The following is a 21,088-nucleotide window of genomic DNA, read 5'->3' as shown; positions in this document are numbered from 1 at the left end:
TTCTCTTTTTCACCTCCTGAAGCTATTTAATTCATCAGTGGGTGATGGCGTCATTACTCAGTATCTATTACACATGTGTAAGCCGGAACAGTGTAAGGGGTGGGAGGGAGAGAGGACGAGACAGCAATGCAGCCAAAACTGACTCACTTCAGACAACTTTGTGGTTTCAGCTGCAGACTTCACACCTACATCCACTTTTCCAAACCTGTTTAAGCCTGAAGGATTGGCTGGAAAGAATTGTTCAAGCAACCTGAGGGATTGATACCTCTGCTGTTCCAAAACCTAAACACATTAAAGAAGCCATCCCCTATGGACAAGCGCTCCGTATACACAGGATCTGCTCAGACGAGGAGGAGCGTAACAGACATCTACAGACGTTGAAAGATGCCCTCGTACGAACGGGATATGGCACTCGACTCATCAATCAACAGTTCCAACGCGCCACAGCGAAAAACCGGACCGACCTCCTCAGAAGACAAACATGGGACACAACCGACAGAATACCCTTCGTCGTCCAGTACTTCCCCGGAGCGGAGAAACTACGTCATCTTCTTCACAGCCTTCAACACATCATTGATGACGATGAACATCTTGCCAAGGTCATCTCCACACCCCCACTACTTGCCTTCAAACAACCGCGCAACCTCAAACGAACCATTGTTTGCAGCAAACTACCCAGTCTTCAGAACAGTGACCACGACACCACACAACCCTGTCATGGCAATCTCTGCAAGACGTGCTAGATCATCGACATGGATACCACTATTACACGTGAGAACACCACCCACCAAGTACGCGGTACATACTCGTGCGACTCGGCCAACGTTGTCTACCTCATACGCTGCAGGAAAGGATGTCCCGAAGCGTGGTACATTGGCGAGACCATGCAGACGCTGCGACAACGAATGAACGGACGTCGCGCAACAATCAACAGGCAGGAATGTTCCCTTCCAGTCGGGGAACACTTCAGCAGTCAAGGGCATTCAGCCTCTGATCTCCGGGTAAGCGTTCTCCAAGGCGGCCTTCAGGACCCGCGACAACGCAGAATCGCTGAGCAGAAACTTATAGCCAAGTTCCGCACACATGAGTGCGGCCTCAACCGGGACCTGGGATTCATGTCGCATTACATTCATCCCCCACCATCTGGCCTGCGAAATCCTACCAACTGTCCTGGCTTGGTACAATTCACACCTCTTTAACCTGGGGTTACCCCATCTCTGGATCTGTAAAGATTTAATCACCTGCTAATGCTCACATTCCCAGCATTGTTTGGCATCTTTGAATTTGTCTATATATGTGTTTCTGGAACAGACCTCTTCATTCACCTGAGGAAGGAGCAGTGCTCCGAAAGCTAGTGACATCGAAACAAACCTGTTGGACTTTAACCTGGTGTTGTAAGACTTCGTACTGTGCTCACCCCAGTCCAACGCCGGCATCTCCACACCAAAAATAAATGTTTGGCTTTGCGCTAACGTAAGATTAAAATCACATTTTTCTAACAATTCTAGTACATGAACCTCTAGATCTTGCCATTGGTTTTGACTTTCTCTGCAAAGCAAGAATATTGTAGCCATTGATCACAATTATCAAGATACCAAACATTTTTTTTTATTCAAAGGATGTGGGCATTGGTGGCAAGGCCAGCATTTATTGCCCATCCCCAATTGCTCTTGAAAATGTGGCGGCTACTTTCTTGAAGTCCTTGTGGTGTAGGTACACCCACAGTGCTAATAGGGAGAGCGTTCCAAGATTTGGGTCCAGCAGCAGTGAAGAAACGGCGATATATTTCCAAGTCAGGACGGTGCATGGCATGGAGGGGAACCTCCAGGTGGTGGTGTTCCCATGCGCCTGCTGCCCTGGTCCTTCTAGATGGTATCGATCATGGGTTTGGAAGGTGCTGATTAAGGATACTTGGTAGATTCCTGCAGTGCATCTTGTAAATACTACCCATTGCTGCCACTGCGCATCAGTGGTGGCGTGAGTGAATGCTTGTGGATGGGGTGCCATTCAAGTGGGCTGCTTTGTCCTAGTTCGTGTCAAATTTCTTGTGTGTTGCTGGAGTTGCAGTCATCCAGGCAAGTGGAGACTATCCCATCATAATAATAATCTTTATTGTCACAAGTAGGCTTACATTAACACTGCAATGAAGTTACTGTGAAAAGCCCCTAGTCGCCACATTCCGGCACCTGTTCAGGTACACAGAGGGAGAATTCAGAATGTCCAATTCACCTAACAGCACGTCTTTCGGGATTTGTGGGAGGAAACCGGAGCACCCTGAGGAAACCCACACAGACACAGGGAGAACGTGCAGACTTCACACAGGCTGACCCAAGCCGGGAATCGAACCTGGGACCCTGGAGCTGTGAAGCAACAGTGCTAACCACTGTGCTACCATGCGTCACACTCCTGACAGGTGGACAGGCTTTGGGTAGTTGGGATTCCAGCTGCAGGATTTCTAGCCTCTCAAGGGTGATCAGGGAATAATAAATGTTAGTCTTTGCATCAATGCGCACATCCAAGAAATTAACAACAAAAAAAAAGATAATTTGGGCTCACCTGTTTGGATATATACAATACATTGTATACTGCAGATCAATTTCTATATAAAAATGCAACATTTCCCCAAATTTTTTTAAAATGTTGTCATTTCAAATATTACATCTATTTTCAGGTGATTAGATAATTACATTTTCATGAAATGTTACATTCCCACATTCTAATGACAAACTGAAGCTATTAAGAATATACATTGATCATATTAACTACATGGCAAACACAGTATCATCAAAAAAAAGAGGAACACTTAAATTACATTGAAAAGTTTAACAAAAAGGTATTTAGAAAATCTGAACATACTGGTTCTTTTAACAAACCTTGTACTCCCAATTCTATGAAGGTTTAAATAAGTTAGCCTATCTACTGCAATATTCTTAGAGGGGGGAAAAAAGAGCAAGGAAAACACATTTTGTGTAGAGGTCTCCCCATTTTAATGAGAACTTTACGAACTTCGATTTCATTTACAATATGGAGTGAGGTCTCCCATTTTGCGAGGTCTCTCCAGTGGCACCAGCTGTAGGGAATGTTTCTGTGCGTTCCACAACAGTGCAGAATGACTTCAAACCAGTTCAAATGTGTTGCCAGAGCTGCCTGACTACAGGAAACGGCACAGTTTGAGAAATCTGCATGGAATGTCAAAATCTTTTAACGTGGAGGCAATATTTTGCATTATAATCTTCCCCCAGATTCTTTAACAGCGGCTCTTGCCTTTTCTGACAGTCTCCAGCTGCAGTTCTGACACAGTTGAGCCTCACATTTGGGACCTGTAAAGTTATTAATTATACGTCACCGACATCTTCCAGTGAAACATAGCAGTCTCTTGGCCATGCCAAGTTTTTTCTTTGAAAGTTCGCTGTGCCACAGAACTAGAGTTGGAATTCAAAACTGCATGGCCAGCCAAATGTTAACAAGGCTAGAATACAGTAACTTCCAGCACATTCTTAATACCTAGACAATCACCATCCAAACAGTCTTGTAGGAGTTTAATGCAAAGTAACATTGGGCAGCATGCAAACCAGCTGGCCAATCTGACTGCCAGCTTCCCACTAGTTGGGTTAAAATAACCCTGATTATATTAGCTCGAACACAGTAAGCCAAGAAAGCACCAGGGTCCAATAGATACTATAATGCTTTTTTTGAATATTTCCAATTAAGGGGCAATTTAGCATTGCCAATCCACCTCCCCTGCATATCTTTGGGTTGTGGGGGTGAGACCCACACAGACACGGAGTGACCCAGGGCCGGGATCCAACCCGGGTCCTCAGTGCCGTGAGGTAGCAGTGCTAACCACTGCGCCACCGTGCTGCACTAGGTACTAGAATTCTGTTACATAGATTGGAAATGGATTAGTGGAGTTCCAAATCGCAAGTCAGCAGACAGTGCAAGGTATGCACAATGGATGCACCAATAAATATACAGGGAGGGAAACAAAAAAAGGACCTTTTATTTACAGAGAAATTGTCCCAGTTACTATTCTAGATTAATTACAACACAATTATTGCAAGTTTTTCTTTGTTTCTTACCCTGGTAGTCTTCCTGTTCCTGCCGTTCATTAATATCAAGCGTCAGCTTCTTCATACGCATCCTTTCTTCCTGTTCCGCCTGCTGCTGATTCCAGTGATTTGCAGCAAGCTGCGAATTCATTGGCACGTTCAGTATTTTAAACTGGATAAAAAGAATATAACTCATAAGAAATGGATTTTGCACCAACCGTTAATAAGATAGTCAAGTTGCAGCATTTATTTTTGCAACAACATAGCCTGCGCTCCTGAATTGTGAAGTGAGATGGCTGGTACAGTGCCTTGGCAAATAGACCCCAATCTAGGTTAAAAAACAACATGAATCAATTTTAGTTAATCTTCCTTCTCAGCCAGGGTTTCAAAATTAAATTCAACCGGGAAAGTCTCAGCAGTTTCTCCCAGGCTTTAGCCTGGATTTGACAAATTAAAGCAGCCAAAGAGCCAGCCGGTAAGAGGAAACTTTACACTGGTGTTTCATAGAGCTTTACTAATGTTGCATACCAGAGCTCAATTGCAGAAGTTGGAGTTTGTTTTTTGAATTGAAGGTGGCGTGGAACTGTTTCCTGTCTGTTCCGTAAATTATCTATCGGCAAGTTGCTGGTGGGAAAGTGCAGTATTGCAGTGAGGACACAGCATTATTTGACCCCAGTCTTCATTGTGATAGGGTTTGTGGTAGTTGCGTTGGTGAGGATCATGGATTGCATGTCATTGTGGAGTAGGCAGAGGATGGTGACAATGTCTGATGGCAGCTAAATTTGAGGAGGATACTCCAAAAGCTTTCACAACCAACTGAGTCAAAGGTTGTCAAGACGTCAAAAAAGGCCACGTACAGTAGTTGGTGCTGCTCCTTACATTTTTCTTGGATTTGCCATGCAATGAAGATCACATCTGCGGTGCCTCTCAATGGATGAAATCCACACTGTGACTCTGGAGGTGCTCTTCAGATTTGGGAGTTTACGATCTTTTCTGTGGCACACAGCATCCTCTCCCAAGCCAACATGCTCAGCATCAAGCTGCTAATCGCTCAAAATCAGTTGTTTGTGTGCCTAGCACCCGACTCCCGAAGCAATAATTCTGCAAGAACTCCCTCGTGGCATGAGACTCCCAGGAGGCAGTGAGAGAATGTTATAGGGATGTCCTCAAAGTATCCATGAAGGCACTGGACTTGTAGAGAGACTTTGTTGAAATCAAACAGAGGCAAAGTCAAGGCATGGGAGGGAACTCAAATCCTCCCAACAACTCAGCTACCCAACCTGCCAAACACCACCTGTCCAGCATGTGGCAGAGTCTGCAGATCGCCCATTGGACTTGTCAGCTCTCTCAGAACGCATCGAACTGGAGTGGACACAAGTCATCCTCAATACTTCTTCATCCTCAATAGTTCTTCTCTTGGGGACTTATCCTCAATACTCAGAAACTGCCCCCAAGAGAAGAACTGATGTTACCATTGTCTCAGTGTTTCTTGGTCGACTGCTATGGTTTGGTTAATGGGGAAAGATTATTGCAAGGTAGGTGCACGCAAATGCTTGTTGAGATCCAATACAGTAGCTCTAACAAGTATTTATGAATGATATCCTTTGTTCACACAGAAGAACAGTCCAGGTGAGAAATCTCCATTCATACAATTCAACATTGGCCTATTGGGATGCATTTGCTATTTACCACGAGTCTCTTTACAATTTTCCTTCATAACAGATAAATGCCAGATTTCAGACAAATAACAGTTTAAAGCTTAAGCAAAAGGATGTTCCAATACCATCACCTAACCTTTAAGTTTACATTAACAGACGTTAGAACAGTGAACACCTCAAAAGAGCTGTTTAGAAATAAGCATCCCTGCTGGCTCCTTAAAACACCAGCAATTGACAGCCAATTCCAGAATAGGTCAATGAGTCTTAAACAGGATTGTGAGCCGTTCCAGAACTAACTTCCAGAGCAAACCACAATCTCAGTTAGGATATCTGTTTTCCTAGATAGTAACATGGCTTTAACACCTGTCAAGTTGGTCTTTGGTCAGAGCCAATGTTCCCCAGAAGGTCCCTGCAATAACAAAATTCTACTCAAACAGAAAGAAAATTAACATCCCCAAAGAGCACTATACATCTTTCAATTAAACAAACTACACTCCCAATTTTTCTACTATTTAGAGCAAACAGGGGAAAGTACATCTGTCTAGTACAGAATGGCACTCCTTTCAAAGGCCTGACTGTATCTTTTGCCTGTCAGGCACAAGCACTAGGTGGGCCTGGAAACAGGCATGAAACATGTTCCTGGTTGCGGTCAGCCCTGTGGCACAATTTCACGCTAGCCGGCCAGTTGACAGCCATCCAGCGTGAAACGCAGTCTGCGAAAGGCTGAGCGCTGCTGGGGAGGGCGGGCACCAAGAAGAGGGAGTGTGACAGCTGGCGTTTCCATTGTGCTCTCTCAAGGAGGACAGCTGCTGCAGAGCTGTCTCACAGAGCTAATGACCCGTGAAAAATAAATAGCAACAGAAAAACTACGCAAAGTGCATCTAGGCAGCACCTTCAAACATAAAGTCCAGTTCCCAGACATCTCTTTTAAATTTATTTCAGCCATGACATTATATGCCACCTAGGTTAAAGCTAACACGTAACGTCTGCCTGGCCAATCGCCTGCCTGCCAACCTTAGGTGCAGACGGGCCACGTAAAATTGTTTTCCATTGACCGAACCATGTAAAATTCTGGCCAAAGTCTTAACTACAATACTGCAGTTAACTAATCTGCCATGCATTTATAAAGATTGATACAAATACTGTATATAACTTATTGAGCTAAAATATCATGAGGGGAGCTATTGAGCTATACACGGTAGTTTCGATACAGATCAGTTTAATTAATCCCACACACTGTCTGTCTACCCTGCCTGTCCATCAAATGGGAGGGAGAGAGAAAACCTGACAAATACTGACACCAGAAATAAAGGCAGAAGTAATCACAGAATCATTACAAGGAAGGAGGCCATTTGGCCCATCGAGCCTGCACCGACCGTCAGGAAGTGCACCCCACCCAGGCCCAATCCTCCAACCGATCCCCGTAACCCCACCTAGGGGAAATTTAGTATAGTCAATCCACCTAACCTGCACATCTTTGGGCTGTGGGAGGAAACCGGAGCACCTGAAGGAAACCCATGCAGGCACAGGGAGAAAGTGCAAACTCGACACAGTCACCCGAGGTCGGAATTGAACCGGAGTCTCTGGTGCCGAGAGGCAGGAGTGCTAACCACTATGCCATCGTGCCGTCTCTGGCACAGTCATGGCAGAGAGCTTCTTGAACAAAATACATTTCAAATGTGCATATCCACAAACATCTTGCAATGTTCTTGCAAGAAGCTATTATGTAAACACAATGAGCGGCTATGAATAGAACAGAATTTCAGGACTGAGAGAACCCCAATGCGATCTATTCCCTTTCCCCCACCCTGTTGACTAGAATCAGTGTATTCACATTCCTCAGATAACTCCTTTTAGCACGTGACAAGTCAGATTAAGAATTAACAGGTTAGGCATTAATGTTTGACATGTCTGATTTGCAAAGAATGGATTTGTTTTAAGATTAGCTTCTTTTATTTCATAGTTTTAATTGATTTATTAGCAAAGAGTTGGACTAGTGAGTGTAGCAGCTTGTAGCATTTTTTTTCTTCTGCGCCCCTAGCTGTTTTTCCTCCCCCTTTTCTTTCAGTGATATAATTGCATGGTTTTGGAGGCCCTCCAATTATTTGTAATTACTGAACCTTGAAAGTGCGTGTTGTGGTCCTTTACACAAAGGGGCGCCATCCAAGCCTCACCCCACCGTGCACACACACTAGCTTAGTGGTGCCATAGCCAACTGCTCTTTCTGTTGTCCAAGTGATGAGACGAACTGTGTGAACACAGAACTTCTGATCCACATCATTCAGATAAGACTTTACCATGTAACAAACCAAAACTAGTCAGAAGGCTGTGGGCTTAAGAACGACAGTAGTGACAGAAGTAATAACTGCTGCTGTAACATCCTGAGCGCAGCATTGTCTCAGAGTTGTTGCTGCAAGCTATTTATATTGTGCAAAGACACATCTGAAAGATTAAAAAGATGATTTTAAAAGTGCAAGGTAAAGCTGGCCAAGATGAAGAGAAAGGGAAAACCGAATGATAACTCAAAAGGGAGTGCTTTCCACACTCATCAGTAGTTACCCTGAATGGCGTAAACAAAGAGTTTTGTCTGTCCCCCCTTATGGTATCAAGGCACTGGGACAAATTTTTAAAAAAATTATTCAGGCAGTCACAAACAACAGAGGGTTGATGAAACCTGGCGGCCTACATTTTCCTCTCTATTGGTTTCTGGACCATTTTTCATCTGAAAATTGTATGCTAGTTAAATACATTCTAGCCCAGTTACTTACTTGTATGATTTCTGCTTTTAGCAGTGCTCCCAGCTACTTAATGCAAATCCTGACACTTGCAACGTATGACTTGGTACAGACAAGTAGCTATACTTGATGTGAAACATTTCCACCATTCATCATTACTGGAATAATACTCTATTCATTCAGCCTTTAACCTGTTCTTTTGGTATGCTGTTTGCTTATTTCATAGCAAACATTGCTGACATTTCCGTAATAGCCACAATGACTATGCAGGAACTGCTTGTAGAACTTATTTCCCTGAAGAAACAATGTACGTTATTATAGTTCCTTTAACATATCACAATGGTGCTTCACAGTTGGTCAGCAAACCAGAGGTTAGAAGGAGTTCAAGAAGCCACTAAATTGAGTTTTAACCAGGCTTTTGAAGATGAAATATATAGCAAGATGATGCAGTCTAGAGCCAGGATGCCAACTGTTACGCAGTTTTCCAGTATTATTTTTTCTGTTCATTTTAAAATTTGTTTTTGGGATGTGGGTGGCACTGGCTATGCCAGCATTTATTGCTCATCCCCAGGTGATGGTGAGCTGCCTTCGTGAATCACCGCAGTCCATGTGGTGTAGGTACATCCATTGGATTGTTAGGATGGCGTTCCAAGATTCTGACCCAGTGACAGTAAAGGAATGGTGATGTATTTTCCAGTCAGGATGGGAGAGGAATTTGCGAGTAATGCTGTTGTCATCCATCTTCTGCCCATGTACTTTGTAAATCATGGGAATAAACAGGAATTTCCATTGAACACAGAGATGTTGGCACTCAAAGAATACAAGCTAACTTCTATTCCAATATGCCAGGTGTTGTTTTATACTCAAGTTTCCACTGTAAAACTAGAGGTACAGTCCAAAATCAGATTTTCCTGCAGTATACTGGAAAGAGAAGGACCTTCTTGGAGCTTTCTCCTTGATTGACAAAACACCCATGTTTTTGTTGAGTTAAGACACAATTTAACACAGTCTATGTTGTTCAATGCTGTGGAACCTGTCAAACCAGAAGAATTTATATTTGAACAGGAAGTTACTTATTTCTGCCAGGAAGAACCTACCCTTTTGGAAAACAGTGAAAACTCCTTCAGAACAAAGCACAGCTTCATTACTCCAATGCCACAAACCCAAAGCGTGTATTTTTGTTAGAATTCAACCTGCTTCAAAACACCACTTTGGTTTCAGATGAACAGTCTGCTAGCTGTTTCTAAAACGTTTAAATATAAGAGCAAAAGCCCTTAAGTATCATCACTCACCAATTTACACATTTTTCTTGACCAATGCTATTCTTAGCTCTTAACAGCAACATGCAAAATGTTGCAGCCCACAGTGATTTGACAAATAATAACAATAATCGCTTATTGTCACAAGTAGGCTTCAATGAAGTTACTGTGAAAAGCCCCTAGTGCTAAATCAGCCCCTAAATTATACCGATCATGAAGAGACACCAAAAAGCAGTCCTCATAAATCAGGTCTGCTATAATAATCAGACTTATATTTCATCGTATGTACTTGGTGGGCCAATTTTTACCCTGTTGTAAGCACCACACCTCCCATGTACTTCACCTCATTATGTGACTAGCCAGCTTGTAAAGCTGCTCGTCACAATGTGAATTATCAAACAGTTGTTTCGGATAGCTGAGATTAGAGAATTTTTTTTTTTTAATTAATAATTTTTATTGAAGTTTTCACAAAATATCAACAACAAAATGAAAAAGGAACCCAATAGAATTAATTACAAAACAAAATAAAACAACCCCCGTGCCCCCCGCTTCCCTATATATAAATGATAAATTAACACCCCAAATTAACACATAGCAAATATATACACCCCCTCAGATCCCCCAGTGTAGACAAACAAAAATAAAATGGAACCCCCCACCCCGGGTTGCTGCTGCTGACCATTGTCTACCGTTCTGCCAGGAAGTCCAAGAACAGTTGCCACCGCCTGAAGAACCCTTGCACCGATCCCCTTAAGTCAAATTTCACCCTCTCCAATTTAATAAACCCGCCATATCGTTGATCCAGGATTCCACGCTTGGGGGCCTTGCATCCTTTCACTGAAGAAGAATCCTTCGCCGGGCTACCAGGGACGCAAAGGCCAGAATACCGGCCTCTTTCGCCTCCTGCACTCCCGGCTCCTCTGCCACCCCAAATATTGCGAGCCCCCAGCCCGGTTTGACCCTGGATCCTACCACCTTCGGCACCATCCTTGCTACGTCCTTCCAAAACTCCTCCAGCACTGAGCATGCCCAGAACATATGGGTGTGGTTTGCTGGGCTCCCTGAGCACCTAACACACCCGTCCTCACCCGCAAAAAAATGGCTCATACTTGTCCCGGTCATGTGAGCCCTCCCAAGGGCATCTGCCCACGTCCCCTCCTCGATCTCCGCCCCCAACACCTCCTCCCACTTACCTTTCAACTCCACCACCGAGGCCTCCTCCTCCTCCTCCTCCTGCATCACCTGGTAAGTTGCCGAGATCTCCCCCCCCCCCCCCCCCCCCCCCCACCACCCCCACCCCCACTGATCAAGGAGATCAGTGCCCGGGAGGACATCATTGGGGGCAAAGGCCCCCCCTCCCTCGCCTCATTGAAGGTCCTAACCAGCAACGGGCCCAACAGGTCCACATATTTTTTGTAGAATTCGACCGGGAAACCATCCGGCCCCGGTGCCTTCCCCGCCTGCATGCTCCCTATCCCTTTGGCCAGCTCCTCCAGCCCAATCGGGGCCCCTAATCCCGCCACCAGTCCCTCCTCCACCTTTGGGAACCTCACTTGGTCCAGAAAGCGGCCCATCCCTCCCTCCTCCAGTGGGGGCTCGGACCGATACAGTTCCTCATAAAAGTCCCTGAAGACCCCATTGATGCCAACCCCACTCCGCACCACACTCCCTCCCCTGTCCTCAACTCCCCCGATCTCCCTAGCTGCGTCCCGCTTCTGAAGCTGATGTGCCAGCATCCGACTTACCTTTTCCCCATATTCATAAATCGCCCCCTGGGCCTTCCTCCACTGCGCCGCTGCCCTCCTGGTGGTCAACAGGTTGTATTCTAGGTCTACCCAATGCGGGGCGTGATCCGAAATGGCTATCGCCGAGTACTCAGTATCCTCTAATCTCGCTATCAGCGCCCTGCTCATAATAAAAAAGTAGATCCGAGAATAGGCCTTATGAACATGCGAGAAGAATGAAAATTCCCTAGCCCCCGGCCTTGCAAATCTCCAAGGGTCCACCCCTCCCATCTGGTCCATAAACCCCCTCAGCACTTTAGCCACCGCCGGCTTCCTACCCATCCTAAACCTGGAGCGATCCAGTGCCGGATCCAACACCGTGTTAAAGTCCCCCCCCATTATCAGGCTTCCCACTTCCGAGTCCGGGATCCGACCCAACATGCGCCGCATAAAACCCGCATCGTCCCAGTTTGGTGCATACACGGTGACCAGCACCACCCTCTCCTCTTGCAGCTTACCACTTACCATTACGTACCTGCCACCATTGTCTGTCACAATGCTCGACGCCTCGAACGACACCCTCTTTCCGACCAAGATCTACACCCCCCGATTTTTGGCATCCAGCCCCGAATGAAACACCTGACCTACCCACCCCTTCCTCAATCTTACCTGGTCTGCCACCTTCAGGTGTGTCTCCTGGAGCATGACCACATCCGCCTTCAGCCCCTTCAGATGCGCTTGACCGGCCCGTTCAGTCCCCTTACATTCCAGGTTATCAGCCGGATCAGGAGGCTGCCCTCGCCCCTCCCCCGCCGACTAGCCATAACCCCTCCTCGGCCAGCCACGCGCCCGCACCCCACACCCGGCCCGTTCCCCACGGCGGCAGACCCCCGTCCCAACCCCCTCTACTCGCTTCAGCTCCCCATGACCATACCAGCAGCAACCCGGTTCCCCCCCCGCCCACCCCCCACCCAGGACCCCTCCTAGCTGCTTTGCTCCCCCCATTGTACTCCCGCAAGTCAGCTGACCCTGGCCACTCCCGCCTCTCCTTCGACTCCTCCCATTGTGGGACATCCCCTCCTCCTCCATTACCCATCAGCAGGCTCTCCGCCTCCCCATTCCATCACAAGTGTGGGAAACAACCCTCGCTTCCCCATCCCGGCCCCGCCCCCTCCAGCGCGGGAAAAAGCCCACGCTTTCCACCTGCCCGGCTCCGCCACCTCTGACGCAGCTTCTTTTACAGGCCCAGTCCCCTCACCCCCGACTCGGGCCTCACCCTCCCCCGCGGGGCCCCATCCCCCCTACCTGCCATCCACCCCTACTCCATTTACTTGCCCCCCTCCAAGAGCCCACCCGACAGACCCAACCAAAACAGTGCCCAACCCACCCTAACCACCCACACCGAATCAGAAAGAAATAAGAGCAAAGAACCCCCCCCCCCCCACTCAAAATGTAACACACCAACAGCAATCCCCGACCACCCATCCCGACCCTCAGTTTGTGTCCAGCTTCTCGGCCTGAACAAAGGCCCACGCCTCCTCCGGGGACTCAAAATAATGGTGCCGGTCCTTGTAGGTGACCCACAGTCGCACCGGCTGCAGCATGCCAAACTTCACCCCCTTCCTGTGCAGCACGGCCTTCGCCCGGTTGTACCCGACCCTCTTCTTCGCCGCCTCCGCACTCCAGTCCTGATATATTCGAACCTCCGCATTCCCCCAACTGCTGCTCCTCTCTTTCTTGGCCCATCTGAGCACGCACTCCCAATCAGCGAACCGATGAAACCGCACCAGCACCGCCCGCGGCGGCTCGTTAGCCTTGGGCCTCCTCGCCAGCACTCTATGGGCCCCTTCCAGCTCCAGGGGCCCCTAGAAGGACCCCGCTCCCATCAGCGAGTTTGACATGGTGACCACATAGGCCCCCACGTCCGACCCCTCCAGCACCTCCGGGAGGCCCAGGATCCGCAGATTCTTCCGCCGATTCTCCATTTCCTCGTACCGTTCCTGCCATTTCATGTGGAGCGCCTTGTGCACCTCCACCTTTACCGCACGGCCCAAGATCTCGTCCTTGTTATCGGAGATCATTTGTATGACCTTCCGGATTGCCACCCCCTGGGCCGTCTGAGTCTCCAGCAGCTTATCGATAGAAGCCTTCATCGGCTCCAGCAGGTCCGCTTTGATCTCCCTGAAGCAGCGCTGGATAACCTCCTGCTGCTCCTGCGCCCACTCTGCCTGGTCCCCGCCTGCCACCATCTTGCTCTTCTTCCCTTGCACTTTCTTTGGGTTCACCACCACTTTTTTAGTCGCCCCGCTCCTAGTTCAGTCTTCTTCCCACACCGGGAAATGTCGAAACAATGCCGTTTGGAGCCCTGAAAAGAGCCCAAAAGTCCGTTCCAAGTGGGAGCAGCCGAACGTGCGACTTAGCTCTGCATAGCCGCAACCGGAAGTCGAGATTAGAGAATTTGAATTACACAACAATTTGTTTCCAAATGACAAAATCAAAATTAATTTTGTATAAGCTACATTTGGAAATGGAGCTCTATAAATCTTAGTCGAATATTCAACCATTGTAGGGTATCAGTCACCAAGGTAATAGAGTCCGAATGAATGAAGAAACTTACATTGTGAAGAAAGATATTATTTGAAATTCTTTTGGGGATTATTGTGTCATCCTGTGAAGCATGTATGTGTGCACATGTGTGCATACGCGTGCGTCACTAATTTAATTAAACTGAAGATAGTTTGTCAGCAGGGTTGAGGACATCAAAGAAACCTGGCTTTGATTGCAGGCACTCGAAGTAAACATGGCCAAGTTAAATCTTGTATAAGGATATAAGTCATGGGTAGGAACTTGCATTCGGAGGCAAATAAGCTCTGTCGAGTTCAGTTGTTAACTTTCAAAGGAGAGTTAAAAAGAGTTACAACTTGGAAAAGGTCATAAATAAATAAAGCACAGTCATTAAGGTTTGTTTTAACTAAACGTGGGGCAGTAGGGCAAACACAAGAATTTTTTATATTCTGGGAAAGGTGAGCTTCAAAGAAGGATAAGGACAATGGATTAAAGATGAAAGAGGGAAAAAGAAAGAATAAGGAGAGATGAGAGTGTTGTGTGGGTGCGGGGAGTGGCCATGTAAGACCTCCTGCAGTCCTGCTCTGTGCTGGGAAAAGGGCTGTGAAGAGGCAAAGTGAGGCAGTTTTCCAGCACATCCAGAAAAGTGTTTTTCAGAAAGCAGGGCTGTGTTTTAAAGTTTCTTGAACTACAACAGCAGAGTGGGAGACAGTGGGAAGCCACGTGACATACTTTTCCTACAGCAAGTGGGCTTGCCTTGTGGTACTATCACTGGACTTTATCAATTAAATATCTATTAGGGATTGTTGCCAAAAGGGGTGTCTATTTGTGAGTCTAACCGAGTAGAAAATCTTTTGGGAGGAATGTTTTGCAAGACTAATTTTAACAGTGTAAATATAATCTTGAGTTTTCTTTCATTAATAAATATTTTAATTTAGTATTTAAAAACCCGAAAAGTGTTACCAGAATTTGTGGCTTCTGACTTCAATACACTTATATTCTCGTGGTCAAAATGCAAAAGGAAAAGAGTTGTGATAAACTAGGTTTCCCTTTGGGAAACACAACAACATTTATATAGTCAAAGCAGTAGATTACAGGTCAGAGGAAGTCACAATCTGGTAAGACCACATCTCTAGTACTGTGCCAATTCTGGTCACAAAGGGGCACTGAAGCATTGGTGACAGTGCAGGGAACAGTAATGAAGTTGATCTCTAATTTTATGGGCCTCAGTTATGTGGAAAGAATGGAGAAAATCGGGATTTTGTCATTTCTCTTCTGGAAAGGAAACTCACATTTGCTTAGCACTGCTAAGAGGAGGCACCCGAGCAATGATTTTATGGTGATATATAACATTGAAAATAGTATGGAAGAGGCAAATCTGAAAACTGCAAATCTATGACAGTGGGACAAACAGCAGATTACAGGATTAAACAGAGCTGATGTCAACGTATGGAACTAGCTCCCAGAAAGATTAGTGCAAGTAAAAACCCTGGAATAATTTGAGGATGAACCAGATACTGCCATTAAGGGACTTTTAGAATCCTTCTGGAGCCATGATCCAAAGATGTGCAAGTTAGGTGGATTGGCCACGCTAAATTGCCCCTTAGTGTCCAAAAGGTAGGTGGGATTCCTGGGTTAAGGGGGTGGAGGTGCGGTCTTAAGTAGGGTGCTCCTTCCTAGGGCCGGTGCAGACCCGATGGGCCAAATGGCCTCCTTCTGCACTTAAATTCTATGATTTATGACTCTGTGAGCTAAGATGGGTCGAATGATTTACATTAGTATAATCAACTTGTGATTTCCAGAAATGCGATTGAACTATTAATGGGACTATTTAGTTCAATATAATTAGATAATCTGTATTTGTCATTCAGATAATCCAGTCTTCAGCTGCAACTGGGTAAGATTATGGGGTGGCATTATATAAGATACAGGAAGTAATTAGGAAACATATTAGAATGTTATTGTTTATTGTGAGGGGAATGGTTTACAAAGTAGGATGGTTATGCTTCAGTCGTACAAGGCACTGGTGAGACCACATGTATAGTATTGTGTAACGTATTAATTTCCTTATTTAAGGAAATATGTAAATGTGTTATAAGTAGCTCAGTGAAGGTTTGCTGGACTAATACCAGAAATGGGCAAGTTGTCTTACGAGGAAAGATTAGAGGTTCGGTTTGTATCACTGGAGTTTGGAAGAGTAAGAGATGACTTGACTGAAACCCTTATGGTCCCGGGGGGTATTGAGAGTGGATGTGGAGATGTTTCCTCTTGTGGGAGAATCGAGAACGACGGGCATTGTTTAAAAATAAGGGTGGCTCACTTAGAGATTAGGAGAATTGTTTTATCTCAAAAGCCGAGAGTCTCTTCCTCAAATGTTTGTCTTTAAATATTTTAATGCAGAGCTACATAGATTCTTGATTAAAAAGGGGCTGAAAGGTTACTGTGGGTGGGCAGGAATGTGGGGTTGAGGTTACAATCAGATCAGGCATGATCTTACTGAATAGCAAAGCAGGCTCAAGGGTCCAAGAGGCCTACTCCTGATTCGTATGTTTTATGTTCACATAACAAATATCCCACATGAGATCTGTTAATTTGTTTTCCTAGACTAATTTAGATGTACAAAATAGAAGCAATCAGTGGGAAGGGCACAGCAGCAAAATTAGCATAATATCACTTAACACAAGCAATGCTCAGAGGAACTAAATCCCAGTGGGAGCTATTTGGAGGTTGTGGGACAAAAATGCTATCATATTTTCTACAATTCTGAAAGATTTTACTAACAGCACTGTCAAACAATGGTTCAATAAATACTTAATCCTTCAGCGGACTTGCTGGGTGCTGGGTGATTGCGACCCATTTTCTTGGGCAGTGTGGATTGTTGCTCCTTTTGGAGTTTGGTGTTCTTTGACTGTCCTGCTGGATTCAAGGCAAGGGGCTTCAACAGCATGTCTCTTTATTCAGTATTCTTTCATGGTAAATTGAGACTTTATAAAATAAAGAAAGTGTGCATTTCTGTCGCACATTTCATGGCCTCAGGATGTTCTGAAACGCTTCACGACTAATGAGGAGCATTTGGGGTGTGGCCATTGTTGTAGTGAGCGAAGCGAGGCAGTCGGTTTGCATGCAGCTTGGTCCCACAAACAGCAATGAATACACGCATACGAATTAGGAGCAGGAGCAGGCCACTTGGTCCCGAGTCTGCTCCACCATTTAATAAAATCATGGCTGATCTTATTAAATCATTTCACCCCTTTGCCGGTCAGGAATCCATCTACCTGATGTCATAAAAGTATTCAAAGACTCCGCTTCCACCGCCTTTTGAGGAATAGAATTCCAAAGACCCACAACTCTCAAGAGAAAATAATTCCCATCACTGAAATGGGTGTCCCCTAATTCTAGATTCTCCAACAACAGAAAACATCCTCGTCACATCCACAATGTCAAGACCTTTCATGATCTTATGATATGTTTCACAGTAATCACCTCTTACTCTTCTAAACTCCAGTTGATGCAAGCCTATCCTGCCTAACCTTTCTTCATAAAATAACGTGCTCATTCCAGTAAACCTTCTCTGAACTGCTTCCAATGGGCTTGTTTAGCACAGGGCTAAATCGCTGGCTTTGAAAGCAGACCAAGGCAGGCCAGCAGTACGGTTCAATTCCCGTACCAGCCTCCCCGAACAGGCGCCGGAATGTGACGACTAGGGGCTTTTCACAGTAACTTCATTTGAAGCCTACTTGTGACAATAAGCGATTTTCATTTCATTTTCATTTCAATGCACTTACATTCTTCTTTAAATAAGGAGACTAATATTGTACACGGTCTCACAAGTGCCTGATGTACCTGAAGCATAACCTCCCTAACTTTTTGTGCAATTCAATGATGACATTTCATCAGCTTTCTTAATTAATTGCTATGCCAGCATACCAACTTTTTGTGATTCATGCACGAGGACACCCAGATCCCTCTGCACCTCAGAGATCTACAATCTCTCACCATGCTTCTTTATTATTTTTCTTGCCAAAATGGAACAATTTTACATTTTCCCACATTATATTCCATGTCGGATTTTCTTCCACCCACTTAATTTATCAATATCCCTTCGCATTTCCATGTCCACTTCACATTTTCCTACCTATCATTGTTGCATCAGTGAATTTAACAACCGTATCTTCAGTCCCCCAAGTCATCTATATAAATTGTAAAAAGTTGTGGCCTCAGCACTGATCCCTGTGGCAAACCACATCTTGCCAACCATAAAAAAAAACTTTCTGCCTGCTCTCAGTTTCTTGTTAGTTAGCCAATCTTTTATCCATGCCATATTACTCCCCCTACACCTTGAGCTCTTATTTTAATCCAATAATGGCCAAATAATGTTTTTTAAATGTTTTTTGAGGGATGAATGTTGATCTGCTTTTCCAGGTTTTATGATCCTCGTCACTGAAACCCAAACTGGCACTTAAGATAGAACTTGAAGCAGAGCCACACCTTTGCCGGAAAAGCAGAAATACTAAACTGGCAGATCCTGGCATCATACTGTAACCTTGAAGACGGAGTTTGACCTTAAAAAGCCTCAACAATCAATGGTTTTCCATCAGAGTGGACGGAATGGCTGGTGTAAATTTCCACCTTCCTTTTGTGACTATTATGCATCACTGTTTTGAATCATTAATTTCTACCCCAGTTTAAGTCTGTGCAGTTCAACCTGTGCTAAGCTAATGCCTCAGCAACCATCCCCTTTCCCACTGTTCCCATTAGCTCACAGTACAAGGAGTAGAGGGTACATTATAGGCTTTTGAGAAAGAGATGCAAGGGGAATGTGAGGAAGGCCTTTTATAAATAAATTTTAAAAAACATTTTTTTTTTTTTTTTTTTTTTATAAAAGAGTACTAATTCATTTTTTTCTAATTAAGGGACAATTTAGCATGGCCAATCCACCAACCCTGCACATCTTTGGGCTGTGGTGGCGAAACCCAAGCAAACACGAGGAAGACCTTTCTAACCCAGTGAGTGGCAATTATCTGAAATTCGCCACCTTCAAGGGTGGTGGGCAACATTTTAGAAAAATTTTGCTGAAGCCTAAAGCTTGTGTTTTCATATAGGATAAACAAGTTACATAGGGGCATGTAAGAGAAAAGCTTTTACGCTTCATGTGAAATCACCAAACGTGCTACTTAATTTCAAACAGGGCCTAATTAAGTACAGCACTACAATTCTGGATTATAACTGAAAAGTGTTTCTGGATTTAAACAAGTCACAAAAATCACTCTGATGTGCAGGGAGCATGATTCAACAAAAAGCGACGAATAACCGGTTAATCTCTTTACTGTCAGTCAAGTTGAGAGGGGAATGTTGTCAAAATAGTATCGTGAAATCTGAAACATGCAGCTGAAAAGAAAAATCCATTCCTGCAATCCAATGAGTTGGCAATGAACACATCCCCACTGATGCTGCCTGCCCTGCTGCCATTTAGCGCTCCACAAGCACCTGATGTTAAAAGGACTGGCTGATGGAGGTATCCATCACCACTTCCCATCAGAGGAACTTTCAAGCTTCCCCCTGCCCCCAGAACTCTCCAACCAGTGTGTAAATTGAGCTGGGCGGGCCTATAAGTGGTCACTAATTGGCCACTTAAGCACCTCAAGTGGTGCAAGGGCCGACCTCGGCTTCAACCACCCAAACATGGAATTGCAGAGGGATTGGAGCAGGCGGGAATCCAATGGGACAGCTATCCGAGTAATTTAACAGGCACCCCCCGCAGGGGAACGCAAAGTTCTGCCCAAGGTTTAAATATGCAAATAGAAGAATGTCACCTCCAATAGTGCAACACTCCTTCACTATTGCACTGGATTGTAAACCTAGATTTACTGGAGTAGAACTACAATTTCCTAACTCAGAGGCAGTAGTATACCAAGTGACACTGGTGACTTGTGAAGCTTGGCTCTTGATTTGTGAACTAGTTGTTTTTCTCCTTCAAGTTAATATTAATTATTTTGGCGCCATGCCCACCTCCTCCCCACCCACAGTATTATTTGTCAGCTTTTAGCATCTATTTTGTCACAGCTTTTCCATAAATTTAATATAAGGCTTCATACAATTCGCAAAAGAATAAGTAACAACCCCTTAAGACTATTGCTACAAACAGTTGATCATAAAAATACAGTAACATTCTCAATTAGGTTAACACACCCTTTAAAACAAGCTAGATTTAACAGCCATGTCATCCAATCAGTCCATTAAATGTGAAATTAATTTTCACAGGTCCAACTGCTGCTTTTATTCTTGCAACCCCTCTATCTCTGCCAATTAGTCAACTAATGCTCCTCCAACTGGATGAAAGGCAACATATTCTAAACTTTCCCTTCCATTGTATTGTATCTACCTTCAATCATGCATGTTGAGGCTGTAAAATTCTGACAATCCTCTTTGATGACTCAGACTCTTTTCAGTGAGGCGGCGAGAAACACTGCTCGATTCCTGGTTAGTGCTCCGCAGATTCAGCCCGAATTGATCGATGAATGCCTTCTCTCCCTCTCTTACGGCAAAAGACTCCTCCCCAAACTGAATTTGGGGACTTAAGCACTTGATCCGGAGCCATACGCGGTTCAATTTAAATGAGGAACAAGGTAGCAGTTTCACAGAGGAGCCACGTCAGGGCCGGCTTTCCACTTTACAATGCAAACTAGCAGCAAAAACCTACAAAGGTTCACAATCTCAGAAAGCCATTTGGTTCATCTTAAAGCATTGGTCCACAGATTTGACATTGCCCATAATCTAGCCTAGGATATAGCTGCCCCAGAAATCAAAAATGGAATAAATATTCCATTTCACAGTGGGATATCCATCTCCTTGGTGCAAGGAAAGAAAGTACATCTTTTTAAAATTTAAAAAAAAAAATCCAATTAAGGGGCAATTTAGCCAGGCCAATCCACCTACCCTGCACATCTTTGGGTTGTGGGGATAAGACCCATGCAGACTCGAGGAGAAGTGCAAACTCCACACGGACAGTGACCTGGGGCCAGGATCGAACCCGAGTCCTTGGCGCCGTGAGAAGAAAGTGCATCCTAATTCGCTCAATGACCTCCATTCAAAAATAGA

The 21,088-nt window shown here is 45.0% G+C and overlaps 1 protein-coding gene across 6 annotated transcripts in view; it reads right to left on the bottom strand.

The window, feature by feature from the left end:
* The window catches only part of upf2 (UPF2 regulator of nonsense mediated mRNA decay), a 148,647-nt gene that overhangs the window by 23,750 nt on the left and 103,809 nt on the right, over positions 1–21,088 (bottom strand). For 4 of the 6 annotated variants that reach the window (XM_072471012.1, XM_072471009.1, XM_072471011.1 and 1 more), the window contains 2 exons: positions 4,080–4,221; positions 3,265–3,320 (listed from right to left, as the gene is read on the bottom strand). In XM_072471012.1, coding sequence (XP_072327113.1) covers positions 3,265–3,320; positions 4,080–4,221 — 198 coding nt within the window. The remainder of the gene's footprint in view (positions 1–3,264; positions 3,321–4,079; positions 4,222–21,088) is intronic. The other 2 variants (XM_072471013.1, XM_072471014.1) reach the window with 1 other exon arrangement.

The sequence above is a fragment of the Scyliorhinus torazame genome, chromosome 13 (assembly GCF_047496885.1).
Source record: "Scyliorhinus torazame isolate Kashiwa2021f chromosome 13, sScyTor2.1, whole genome shotgun sequence".
Taxonomy (NCBI): domain Eukaryota; kingdom Metazoa; phylum Chordata; class Chondrichthyes; order Carcharhiniformes; family Scyliorhinidae; genus Scyliorhinus; species Scyliorhinus torazame.
The sequence above is the reverse complement of the archived record's forward strand: the minus strand, read 5'-3'. Positions and strand labels throughout refer to the sequence as shown.